This window comes from Symsagittifera roscoffensis, chromosome 6 (assembly GCF_963678635.1).
Source record: "Symsagittifera roscoffensis chromosome 6, txSymRosc1.1, whole genome shotgun sequence".
Classification (NCBI taxonomy): Eukaryota; Metazoa; Xenacoelomorpha; order Acoela; family Convolutidae; genus Symsagittifera; species Symsagittifera roscoffensis.
Genome location: NC_087067.1, coordinates 9,104,109 through 9,118,308, shown reverse-complemented (window position 1 = coordinate 9,118,308; position 14,200 = coordinate 9,104,109). Strand labels below are relative to the sequence as shown.

Genomic DNA, 14,200 nt, shown 5'->3' with positions numbered 1-14,200 from the left:
CGATTTATAAGACGGATTAAATTATATCGCGCGTTAATTGTCCCAAATTGGTCAAAATGGCCAAAATGGCAATATTTAAACCCTCATAACTTTACGAAAAATGATCACAGGTAAAATATTTTTTCCAATTTAAGCTCAGGACAACAATGGCTTTCGAATGATATAAAAAAATTCCGTCAGAAATGGCTAGTTAAAATTTGTCTGAAGAAGAAAAAAAACCCACCCCGAGCACAAATATTCCGTTACTTTCGTATCGAAAGTGGGAACAAAAATATATAAGATTGCGGAAATGAGTAAAAATTATTTCACATTAATGAATACGTTCTACTTAAAAGAAACAATTTAAATTTAATTGACAATGAAGTTTGACTTATTCGAAAATATTCGAAAGACCCGAATAATTTAATCCCCATTCTATTCTTTTTTGTAGTTATGTATTCAAAGTATCAACAAATTTTCTTTTTCGATAAAATGTAATTTCCAAGGAAACAAGACTGCTCGTATCAGGACGAAGCCCTGAAAGTTCCGACTGCCTTTTAACGTTTATGGAGCAGTAATAACATAAACAACATAAAAAATAAACAAAAATAAAATAAAATGAAAAACTTTTTTTCTCAAATTTGAAAATTTGTCTTTGAAAATCATCCCCCCACACGCCATATAAAGTACAAAACAATAAATTTTGCTCCTTGTAACAATTCAATTACGGCAAATAAGCTTCGTTCAACCAATTTCGAACGATTTATAGGACGGATTAAATCTCCGCTTACGCGTTAATAGTGCGAATTATATCGCGCGTTAATTGTCCCAAATTGGTCAAAATGGCCAAAATGGCAATCTTTAAACCCTCATAACTTTACAAAAAAATGATCACAGGTGAAATATTTTTTCAAAATTAAGTTCAGGACAACAATGGCTTTCGAATGATAAAAAGAAATTCCGTCAAAAATGGCTAGTTAAAAAGTCGAAATTTGTCTGAAGAAAAAAAAATCCACCCCGAGCACAAATATTCCGTTACTTTTGTATCGAAAGTCGGAACAACAATTGTTTTGCTTTATTTTGAGCGTTTTATTATCTTTTTACTCACATTTGCTACTAAAACGGAAATGTATCGAAAGTCGGAACAATAAGAAAAATTCGACTTCTGTTTTACTATTTAAAGAAACAAGGGGGTTCGATATTGAGGTTCATACAAAAGCTACATGTGGATCAGATTCTCTTATAAGTTTTTTGCTGATGTTTTGTTGCTACTATAAACATGTACGTTTGTTGCTACCATTAAGACTTCTAAATGTAGTTGAAAATTACAAAAATGCGAATTTCTCGGAGTCAAAGCATTGAATATGTCTCGATTTCTGCTTTTGACTTGATACGATGTGCAACGTCCATTACAAAATGATCAAATTTGTATTACGTATAGCGTCTTCTTTGACCATTAACTTTAACAAGACTGCTCGTATCAGGGCGAAGCCCTGAATGTTCCGACTGCTTTTTAAGGTTTATGGAATAGTAATAACTTCAAAAATTAAATGTAATAAAATAAAATTGAAAAAAAAAATTTCTAAAATTTGAAATTTTTTGAATGAAAATCATCCCCCCACACGCCATATAAGGTACAAAAGAATAGATTTCGCTCCTTGTAACAAATAATTTATAGCAAATAAGCTTCCTTTAACCAATTTGGAACGATTTCTAAGTCGGATTAAATCTCCGCTTACGCATTAGTAGCGCGAATTATATCGCGCGTTAATTGTCACAAATTGGCCAAAATGGCACTCTTTAAACCCCCATAACTTTACAAAAAATGATCACAAGTGAATTATCTTTTCAAATTTGAGCTCATGACAACAATACCTTTCGAATGATATAAAAAAGTTTTGTCAAAAATGGCTGGTTAAAAAGTCGAAATTTGTCTGAAGAAAAAAAAACCCACCCCGAGCACAAATATTCCGTTACTCTCGTATCGAAAGTCGGAACAACAACATTCAACCAAGATTAGCCAAATTAGTAGCCTCATAACATCAGAAAGTTGATGTTAGGTAAACTATATTATTTTAAGACTTCGAAATCAGGGGGAAAAATTGCTGGTGGTTTTGAAGTAAATGGGAAGTTGAATAATTACTAGACCTCTGCAATCAATTAGGTGACTAGTGAAAACCAAACATTAGAAGCAAAAAAGGTAAGTAATTGCCTTTTGAAGTATCAGCTTTTAATTAGTGTAGAAAATAACATCATTTTAACACACATGAGAGAAACGCCCAAATTTTTTCGATGCTTCGACATTGTAGAATTGTCTTACAAATAGAAGCAAGAATTTTATCAGAGTAATGGAATTTTAAAAAAGCATAAGTAATTAGCCGACCTGGAAAATGCTAAGTTTGGAGTTGCACTTCCCTAATTAAAACAATTATCTTATGGTTATTCAAACGAAACAAACTAGTTTACCGTCAAACTCTGATTCACGCGTACTCTACCTCTCGTGTTGAATGTAAGTGCAGAAAAGCGAAGCAGAGCAAGCACTCACTTTTTTGAAAAAAAAAAATATGAATCTGCTGAAAGAGCGGTTTGCTAAGAAACCGGTCTGCTAAAACACCTAGCACCCTTATGTAACTACAAATATTGATTCGCACCTACAAAAGCACACGAACTGATGATATGCGCAGCGGAGCAAACATTCGCTACTTGACGATGCCCCCTTTGAAATTAACCTTCTGAGTTTTAAAATCGTTTGAATCTGCTAAAAGATCTTTCAATCACAATTCGAAATGCAATTCAAAATTTGTTCACGAAGACAAATAATTTGTTAGGCCGAAACGTTATTTGAAATTTTTTTTTTAGATTGTTAGTTTGGCGCCAATCATTAATAGAGCAAAGTTATGAATATTTTTTACCAAAAAAAAACTGCTGTTTTAAAGGTTGCTTTAAGTTTGTAGTCAATAATTTCTTTCATTAGACCCAGTGATTGCCAATGGGAAATTGTACGAGAAATTTTGGAAAAAAACGAAAAGAAAACTTTTGGAGCAATCTGAACAACAACTTGATCGGGCGAGGCGATAATGATCACAATTTGAATTATAGAGGTTAAAGATCCAGATACTATTTTAAAAATCCGTTAAGAAATGCTGGTCGAAATTCCGTAACTTATCTTGAAAAAAGCCTACCAGAAATATAAAACCCCGTTACTTTCTTCAAAAGTCGGAAAACGTCTAATATTTTAACTAAATAAATACTTTTAATATACCACAAAACTACACCAACAACGGTTAATTTTACCGGAAGAAGTTAAGTTTTAAATGAAGTCTAGTGCGAGACATCTTGGAAAAAACTGAGGAATTTTTTTTTGATATACTGATTGAGGCCTGTTCAATTTCAAATACAGTTATAGAAAAAAACAAAGAGGCGAATATATTGGACGTCAGAGAGCACTGTGGAATGTTAAAATCAGAAAGTGTACGTGTTGAAATCAACTGTGTCAGCAAGTAGACTGACACTAATTGCTATTAGATATGTTGAAACATGCAAACAATAAAACTAAAAATAAATGCAAAAAGTAGAAAAGAATTTTAAACTTTTTAGTTTTAAATAAATTTCCCGTTTTTCAAGCCAAATAAAGCATGTGAACAAAGAAAAGGATGCTAAAAAATTATAAAAGCATCTTCATCAAAAGTTAATTTTAAACTAGTTTTCTCATAGCGACAATTGCGTTGTATTCATTTCTATCTATAGATTCAAAACTCAAGACCTCAGCGCCACGTTATCAATGACAAATTGTATTTTTGAAAAATTGCAATAGATCTCCACAACAAAAATGTCTTAAGTCTCAACCAGCCATTTTCAATTTATCAACTCTCGATCTTCTATAATTCGGCAATAATTTCCTACTTAAAATTCGATTTTACTCGTTTTCGTGTATTCGCTTTCACTCATTTTATTCGAAATTTTGGTGTTTTGTGTAATTTTTCCATCCCAAGTTTAGTTCCGGATTTCGTTTTTTATGAATAGATGAGTTCAATAATTCCATAGAAAAAAAAATTAATAAGAAATATTCTATAATTTTGAATGGGAAAGTTTTGTTGTGAAACACTTTAGTCGAATGTTTTTTTTTAAACAGACAAACTTACTTCTCTCCTTTTTTTGTTGCATTGTTTCACGGGTTTTTTTAATTGTTTTTGGCTATGTTCAATCCCATTTTGATTTTTTGAAAGCCAATCGTGAAGTCTCACCTCAAGACATCTCAAAAAGGACAGTTTTTTTAAGAGCTTTGAGTACAGAAAAAAATTGATGGGTTCAAAAAATTAAATGATAGAAATTAAGTATGTTGGTGGTTCGGTCTTCCTACTATTCTGTATCTAGGCAAATTGCAGTCTTTGTTTCTCTTTCTCAGCTCAGTGTACCCCTGCATAGGTTTTGAGCTCTTACTTTCATAAATGATCAGCAAAGTGCTAACAAAAAATCTTGTAGTAAAAAATGGATATTGTAAAAACCAAAAATTCGAAAATTTACGAAAAATTAGAAGCATTACAATACAATTTAATGAAAATTTTTTGATAGATTTTTTTACCGCAACAAAAAAACTCTTACAGCTTATATTTAGGTCTTGTGAAAAAAATGGAATTAATCATTTGGAAACCAACCATCTCTTTTTAAAAACTTCTACATAATATTTAGATTGATTTCTCAATCCTTGAGTGAAAATCTCATTTTAATTCTTAATACATAAGTCATAATACGGATTTAATTTTCTTCAATGCGTGAATTATTATCATAAAAAATCACAGAATGTTCCGACCACTTGAGATCTATTATAAACTATATTTGTTTTTTTTTGTATATATTTTTTTACTTTCTGTTGTGATTCAATTGTCGTTTTATTTTTAGTTAGTAAGAGGAGACTGAAATGGTTAAAAAACAATAAAATCCATGTAAAATACGAAAAAAAAATTTAAAAAAAAAATCCAGAATAATAAATTAGAATTTCAGACTGAATTTTTTAGTTTGAAAATTCGTTTGATGTGAAAAAGTTCAGATTCAATTTCGTCAAAACATTCATTAGTTTTTGAGTTTTTTCGAAGTCCAAATGAAAACCATTAGCGCTCGATTAAAATACTTCTTCGAGTTTTGAAATACTACGCTCAATTAAAATACTACTTGGCATTCGTCGAGTTTTTAATGTAGTCAAAAATGAGTACATAACTAAATTACTGTTCATTCTCACTTTCAAAAGTAGTAAAAACAGTGATAGGGGAAACAACTTGGGAATTTATAGCTCAAATCTATTACCATTTTGATTTTTTTTGTAATTTTTTGATTGCTTCATCGAGCAGCTTAATTAAACAATGCAGCCTAATCTAATTATTTTTTGGTTCACAAATCCAATGCGCAGAAAAATGAGCCGATTTATATGGACCATTTTTGAGTGGATTGAGTTGAAAATAAATTTTCCAAGTAAATTTATAAGTGCCGGGTTATCCAGAATATGTTTGTTCTAGCCTTTCAACTTCAACAGTTTATAAGCATCGCACAATAGTTTCATCGGTTTTTCAATTTCAAAATTGATACAATTGGAGCCAATTTTCCAGATGAAAACTTTGTCCTCAAGTCCCGATAGACGTTTCATCCCTAATTTGCTGTTTTTTTGCGGGGTAAATCATTTTCTTCGATCTTTTTGATCGAGGGCATCAAAATTTAGTTGCTGAGGAAAATTAGAAAAAACAAAGTTAAAAAAAAGGTTCGTCCATTTTAGTTTCAGTTTAATTAGTTCAATACTATGAGGCCAAAAAATTGAATTTTCATAATTTCTATTAACTATTGCAATGATCTTTGGTAGATTACAGTTTGGTTTGAATCTTTTTAACTATTTTATCTTTTTTCTACCTAGTATCGTATTGTCACCCCTATAATGAACTAACTCAACGGTTAAACATACTTGAATTTTGTACCTAGTAACGAATCGCTCCCCCCTTGCAAAAGGGGGAAACAATTAAAGAGACCCTCTGGTTTTCAATTCAGTAGTGTTGAAAGTTGATAAAAATGAAACCTACCAAACCTAACTTCTTTTGAGACTTCTGCTACATGAGACATCGTTCGAGATACTTTATGAATGTTTTCTTTTTTGACCCTTTTCACGAAATATGAAGACACTACAGCATAGGTTGTGTTTTTTTGAGCAGGTTTTGACAAACTGATAGAAAGCTTGTAGGGGGTGGTATACAATCAAGGCTAGTAGTCATGATTCGAAACCCAAAACAAAAAATAAAAGCTTGTTTGAAAAATTTAGGGTGATATATTACAATAGGTGGTTATTTAAACTTAAATAGCTGGATCATTTTTTGCTATACTTCGCACAGTATTTACAATTTATTTTAAAAGCCAATTTTTTTGGCAAAAGTGTAAAAATTGAAGTTTTAATACCATTTTATCTGCGCAACTTTATTGTGCGCTTTAGGAATTTTGTTCAGAGAAAAACCAAAATGCAGTCAGTTATATTTTACACCGAGAACCTCTTATCTAACGAGGATAACCAATTGCTGTGGAAGAAGCTCATAATAATCCTATCACCCTGGTTCAACAAAAGAATATCAAAAACACAGGCTTAATTAAGCCAAAAAATTAAAATAAGTTTTTTGTTGATTTCTTAGCTTATAAGGGAAATTTATTTTTTCAAGCACCCAGTAAGGATTATAATTTTTCTCCATATAATCTTTGATTCTCTTAATTCTCTAATTGCTTCTTTTCTGTTGGTAATTGTTTCGTTAAAAAACCAAAACTATGCTAATAAAAAGATAGAAAGTGTTATCATTTGATGATTAAGACTTGAAATGGTTTTATTGAAGTCAGTTTTGTTTATAAAAAAGGTTTCCAGTGTATTAAAAACGCTAATATGTGCAAATTTCAGAGGAAACAGATTACGGTAAGTTTGGAAAACGCAGCTCCCTTTCTGTGAATAATGTCGTAATGAATATTCTTGAAGTAACTTTCTTTTTCTGCTGATACACTAACCTTTTTTCAATATAACCTTCTCTAACATGCGACGCTGGTGATCGTTAAGCGGGGTCTACCCAAAATCTCGAAAAACTTGCTTTTAAACGGGATTGTGGAAAAAACAGCGAAACAGACAGTATTTATATAACGATTCAAATTCCCAGTTTGATTTTGGAGACGCTTCCCTTAACGATCGCCTAAATGCTTACCAAACCGTTATGATTGGCATTGGTTATCTTCTTAACTTATAAGAAAAATGAAATGAAATAAAGGTGAAAAAGTAAAGACGAAAGACAAACTATTATTCTGCCCGGATCTTATCCCTATTTCTTCGGAAGATGAGTCATCGGTACCGAAGCTACAAGAGTGCTCTTCGACCAATTTGGCAGCATCGCGTCTTCCCACCCGGGATGTGTCTGGTTAAGTTTCTGAACCGGACGGAAATATTTCGTCATCATCAAGCTCTTCCCGAATTTCATCTCGCCGGAAAAAGCAGACAACTTTCTACGGCAGCCCAATCAGACATTCCGTGAATGCTGTCCAAGCTACTTTGTCTTCTCCGTCAACTTCTGTTTCGCCGGACAGGAGAGTTCGTTTTGCTGTGGCCAACTAACAACCAGATGTTCAAGTGGGGAAGTCCCGGGTTATTCTACCCAATGAGTCTGAAGATTTTAGCAGAAAATTTACACGTTTTCCGAACAAGAGCTCATTGGATCATCCCTTGCGTCATTCAGATAAATAGAACTCTCCTGTTATTTAAACTCTTCTAGTCATTTAAAACATTTCCAGTATATTTATATTGAGTCATATCCGTCAATCTTGTAAACTTCTCTTAGTGCTTCATCTGTTATAGGAAGTTTTGTTACCGGCAGTGAGTGTATGTTTAGTTATTCTTAATTTAAGAAATTCAAATGTTCATTTGATTTTTTCCCTAGAGGGGGAAATGTGGTGTGGTGCTGTCTAACTGTATCGTTATGACGTCATTATAGTATTACTTTCAATGCTAATTATTAATCGTGCTAATCTTGCCTATTGGCTATCAAGGTCGCTACCGACCTGTCAATCCATTTTCTATTCATAATCAAGTTCACTCACTCACTCTGTCTCAATTTATGAAAGATTTAAGATGAACTCTAGAATTTTGTCATGACATTATTAACATTATTTACAAACTTATCTATTATATAAACAAGATGAATTGAGTCTTGTATTAATCTTTTATTCCTCAAGTGAAATTTGACCAATCAATCACGCAAATTGTAATAAATTGAAATAAGTCTTTTTTCATTTTGACTGTAAAGTTCAAAAAATATATATTTATAATTGCAAAAATGAGTAAAAATTATTTCACAATGAATACGTTCTACTTAAAAGAAACAATTTAAATTTAATTGACAGTGAAGTTTGACGTATTCGAAAGACGCGAATAACTTAATCTCCATTCTATTCTTTGATGTATTTAATTTTTCAAAGTATCAACAAATTTTCTTTTTCGAGAAAATGTAATTTCCAAGGAAATAAGAAAAATTCGACTTCTTTTTTACTATTTGAAGAAACCAGCGGGTCAGATATGGAGGTTCATACAAAGGCTACATGTTGATCAGATTCTCTTATAAGTTTTTTTGTTGTTGATGTTTTGTTGCTACTATAAACATTTACGTTTGTTGCTACCATTAAGACTTCTCAATGTAGTCGAAATTCACAAAGATGCGAATTTCTCGGAGTCAAAGCATTGAATTTTTAATATGTCTTGACTTCTGCTTTTGACTTGTTACAACGTATAACGTCCATTACAAAATGATCAAATTTGTAGTAAGTATAGCGTCTTCTTTGACCATTAACTTTAACAACATTCAATCCACATTAGCCAAATTAGTAGCCTCATAACATCAGAAAGTTGATGTTAGGTAAACTATATTATTTTAAGACTTCGAAATCAGGGGAAAAAGTTGCTGGTGGTTTTGAAGTCATTAGGAAGTTGAATAATTACTAGACCTCTGCAATCAATTAGGTGACTAGTGAAAACTAATCATTAGAAGCAAAAAAGGCTTTTAAATATCATCTTTTAAATAGTGTGGAAAAAACATTATTTTAATACACATGAGAGAAACGGCCAAACTTTTAGATGCTTCGGGATTTTAGAATTGTCTTACAAATAGAAGCAAGAATTTGAGCAGAGTAATGGAATACGACTAAAGCATAAGTAATTAGCCGACCTGAAAAAATGCTAAGTTTGGAGTTGCACTTCCCTAATTAAAACAATTATCTTATGGTTAGTCAAACGAAACAAACTAGTTTACCGTCAAACTCTGATTCACACGTACGCTACCTCTCGTGTTGAATGTAAGTGCAGTGAAGCGAAGCACAGCAAGCACTCGCTTTTTTGAAAACAATTTTGAGTCTGCTGAAAGAGCGGTTTGCTAAGAAACCGGTCTGCTAAAACACCTAGCACCCTTATGTAATTACAAATATTGATTCGCACCTACAAAAGCACACGAACTGATGATATGCGCAGCGGAGCAAACATTCGCTACTTGACGATGCCCCCTTTGAAATTAACCTTCTGAGTTTTAAAATCTTTTGAATCTGCATCTGCTAAAAGATCTTTCAATCACAATTCGAAATGCAATTCAAAATTTGTTCACGAAGACAAATAATTTGTTAGGCCGAAACGTTATTTGAAAATTTAGTTTTTAGATTGTTAGTTTGGCGCCAATCATTAATAGAGCAAAGTTATGAATCTTTTTTACCGAAAAAAAACTGCTGTTTTAAAGGTTACTTTAAGTTTGTAGTCAATAATTTCTATCATTAGATCCAGTGATTGCCCATAAAAAATTGTACGAGAAATTTTGGAAAAAAAACGAAAAGAAAATTTTTGGAGCAATCTGAACAACAACTTGATCGGGCGAGGCGATAATGATCACAGTTTGAATTATAGAGGTTAAAGATCCAGATACTATTTTAAAAATCCGTTAAGAAATGCTGGTCGAAATTCCGTAACTTATCTTGAAAAGAGCCTACCAGAAATATAAAACCCCGTTACTTTCTTCAAAAGTCGGAAAACGTCTAATATTTTACCTAAATAAATACTTTTAATATACCACAAAACTACACCAACAACGGTTAATTTTACCGGAAGAAGTTAAGTTTTAAATGAAGTCTAGTGCGAGGCATCTTGGAAAAAAACTGAAGAATTTTTTTTTGATATATTGATTGAGGCCTGTTCAATTTCAAATACAGTTATAGAAAAAAACAAAGAGGCGAATATATTGGACGTCAGAGCACTGTGGAATGTTAAAATCAGGAAGTGTACGTGTTGAAATCAACTGTCAGCGAGTAGACTAGTTCTAATTGCTATTAGATTTGTTGAAACATGCAAACAATAAAACTAAAAGTAAATGCAAAAAGTAGAATAGAATTTTAAACTTTTTAGTTTTAAATAAATTTCCCGTTTTCAAACCAAAATAAGCATGTGAACAAAGAAAAGGATGCTAAAAAATTATAAAAGCAACTTTTTCAAAAGTTAGTTTTTAAACTAGTTTTCTCATGGTATCAATTCCGTTGTATTCATTTCTAGTTATACATTTAAAACTCAAGACCTCAGCACCACGTTATCAATGACAAATTTCTTTTTTTTTTGAAAAGTTGCAATAGATCTCCACAACAAAAACGCCTTAAGTCTCAACCAGCTATCTGCAATTTATCAACTCTCGATCTTCTATAATTCGGCAATAATTTCCTATTTAATATTCGATTTTACTCGTTTTCGTGTATTCGCTTTCACTCATTTTTATTCGCAATTTTATGAAATGGTGGCTATTTATAGCCGAAAAAAAACCGAAAGAATTGCAATATATTTTGTCAAAATCAGTTATAGTTTTTTTTGGTGTTTTGTGTAATTTTTCCATCCCAGGATTAGTTCCGGATTTCGTTTTTCATGAATAGATTGATTGTAACAAACTGTCCACTTTTTTATGCCGCACAATTATCTTTTTTAAATTTTCTATCAAAAGCTCTCTGTTTTCCGACCACCCTACAATTTTCTATCAAAAGCTATCTATGTTTCAAAAGCTATCTATATTTCCGACCACCCCTCAATTTTCTATCAAAAGCTATCTATGTTTTCCGACCACCCCACATTTATCTTTTTTAAATTTTCTATCAAAAGCTATCTATGATAAGCTATCTATCAAAAGCTTTTCTTTTAAAACAGCAGTTTATTTTCGGTAAGAAGATTCATAACTTTGTTCTATTACTGATTGGCGCCAAACTAACAATCTAAAAACAAAATTTTCAAATAACATTTCGGCCTAACAAATTATTTGTCGTCGTGAACAAATTTTGAATTGCATTTTGAATTGTGATTGAAAGATCTTTTAGCAGATTCAAAAAATTTTTTAAAACTCAGAAGGTTAGTTTCAAAGGGGGCATTGTCAAGTAGCGAATGTTTGTCAGGTGCGAATCAAAATTTGTAGTTACATTAGGGTGCTAGGTGTTTTAGCACACCGCTTTCTTAGCAAAGCGGTCTTTCAGCAGACTCGAACTTTTTTCAAAAAAGCGAGTGCTTGCTATGTTTCGCTACTCTGCACTTACATTCAACACGAGAGGTAGCGTAGGCGTAAATCAGTGCTTGACGTAAACTAGTTCGTTTTGTTTGACTAACCATAAGATAATTGTTTTAATCAGGGTTGTGCAACTCTAAACTTAGCATTTTTTCACGTCGGCCAATTACCTATGCTTTATTTGATATACATTACTCTTCTAAGAGTTCTTGCTTCTATTTGTAAGACAATTCTGAAACTCTGGGCATTACTCTCATGTGGGTTAAAATAATAACATTCTCGACACTAATTAAAAGATGATACTTCAAAAAGCAATTACCTACCTTTTTTGCTTGTAATGATTAGTTCTCACTGTTCACCTAATTGATTGCAGAGGTCTAGTAATTATTCAATTTCCTAATTACTTCCAAACCACCAGCAATTTTTCCCCTGATTTCGAACTTATAAATAAAATAATTTACTTAGTAATTTACCTACATAAAAAAGTCAAGAAAAGTTTTTTTAAAATCATTTTTTTTATTGATCTCACGTTTTCAGTTTAAAAAATACAAAAAATATACGCGGTATTCGAGAACTAACCATGTACTTAGTAAAAAAAGTATCTAAATTTTCAATTTAGGTTTAAGATAGTAGGTTATCATATTTTTTGATTTTCTTAGCTTACATTACTCAAAAACTTCTTTTTGTTAAACAATTTAGTTTTTACTTGGGCGACAAATTACGCTATTTAACAGAGAAACTCTAATTGACTTTTAGTTTTGAGAGTGGATATTAATTCTTAAATTTCCGAGCACAATAAAAACTTCACCTATTGGTCTAATTTTTTTTTGAATTGGTATGGCTCTAACGAAAAAAAAAATCAATCAAGAAATATTCTGTAAATCCATAGAAAAGAAAAATCAATCAAGAAATATTCTATTTTTTTGAATGGGAGAGTTTTGTTGTGAAACACCTAAGTCGATTTTTTTTTAAACGGACAAATTTTTCTTGGTTTTTTTGTTGCATTGTTTCACAGGTTTTTTAATTGTTTTTGGCTATGTTCAATCCAATTTTGATTTTTTAAAAGCCAATCGAGAAATCTCACTTCAAGACATCTCAGAAAGGACAGTTTTTTCTTAAGAGCTTTAAGTGCAAAAAAAAAACAATAAATTGATGGGTTCAAAAAATTAAATGATAGAAATTAAGTATTTTGGTGGTTCGGTCCTCTTACTATTCTGTTTTTAGGTAAATTGCAATCTTTGTTTCTCTTACTCAGCCCAGTGTACCCTGCATAGATTTTGAGCTCTTACTTTTATAAATGATCAGCAAAATGCTAACAATAAATTCTTGTAGAAGAAAATGAATAATGCAAAAACCACAAATTCGAAAATTAGCAGATAGTTAGAAGCATTACAATACAATTTAATGAAAATCAATTCGATAGATCCTTTTACCGCAACAAAAAAACTATTGCAGCTTATATTTAAGTCTTGCAAAAAAACTGGAATTAATCATTTGGAAACCAACCATCTCTTTTTAAAATTTGTATGGAATATTTAGATTGATTTCTCAGTCGTTGAGTGAAAATATCATTTTAAGACTTAATACATAAATCATAATGCGGAATTAATTTTTTTCAATGTGTGAATTATTATCAAAAAAAATCACAGATTGTTCCGACCACTTGAGATCTATTATAAACTATCAAAAAAAATTGAACATTCTTTTGTTTTTTTTTGTATATTTTTTTAAATTTCTGTTGTGGTTCAATTGTCGTTTTATTTTTAGTTAGTAAGAGGAGACTGAAATGGTTTTAAAAAATAAGAGCCAGGAAATATAAGAAAAATTTAAAAAAAATCCAGAATAATAAATTGGAATTTCAGTCTGAAAATTTTAGCTTGAAAATTCGTTTCATATGAAAAAGTTCAGATTCAATTTCGTCAAAACTTTCAATAGTTTTTGAGTTTTTTCGAAGTTCAAATGAAAACCATTAGCGTTCAATTAAAACACTACTTCAAGTTTTGAAATACTACGCTCGATTAAAATACTACTTGCCATTCTTCGAGTTTTTAGGGTATTCAAAAATGAGATATAACGAAATGACAGTTCATTCTCACTTCCAAAAGTAGATAAAAACAATGATAGGGGAAACAACTTGGGGGATTTATAGCTGAAATCGTGACTAAAAACTAACAAGTTTGCATTTCGAAATTTTTTTACCGTTGTGATTTTTTTTGTATTTTTTTTATTGCTTCATCGAGCAGCTTAATTAAACAATGCAGCCTAATAGAATTATTTTTTAGTTTACAAATCCAATGCGCAGAAAAATGAGCCGAGTTATCTGGACCATTTTTGAGCGGATTGAGTTGAAAATAAATTTTTAAAGTAAATTTATAAGTGTCGGGTTATCCAGAATACGTTTTTTTCTAGCCTTTCAACAGTTTATAAGCATGGCACAATAGTTTCATCGGTTTTTCAATTTCAAAATTGATACAATTGGAGACAATTTTCCAGATGAAAACGATGTCTTCAAGTCCCGGTAGACGTTTCAACCCTTATTTGCTGGTTTTTATTTGCGGGGTAAATCATTTTCTTCGATGTTTTTGATCGAAGGCATCGAAATTTAGTTGCTGAGGCATAAGTGGAAAAAACAAAGTAAAAAAAAAAGGTTCGTCCAT

At 31.4% G+C, this 14,200-nt stretch overlaps 1 protein-coding gene across 9 annotated transcripts in view; it reads left to right on the top strand.

Annotated features, from left to right (window-relative positions):
- The window catches only part of LOC134848405 (amiloride-sensitive sodium channel subunit alpha-like), an 85,271-nt gene that overhangs the window by 54,334 nt on the left and 16,737 nt on the right, over nt 1-14,200 (top strand). For 7 of the 9 annotated variants that reach the window (XM_063865840.1, XM_063865839.1, XM_063865841.1 and 4 more), the window contains one exon: nt 6,896-6,910. The exons of the other annotated variants lie outside the window; for them this stretch is intronic. In XM_063865840.1, coding sequence (XP_063721910.1) covers nt 6,896-6,910 — 15 coding nt within the window. The remainder of the gene's footprint in view (nt 1-6,895; nt 6,911-14,200) is intronic. 9 annotated transcript variants of the gene reach the window in all.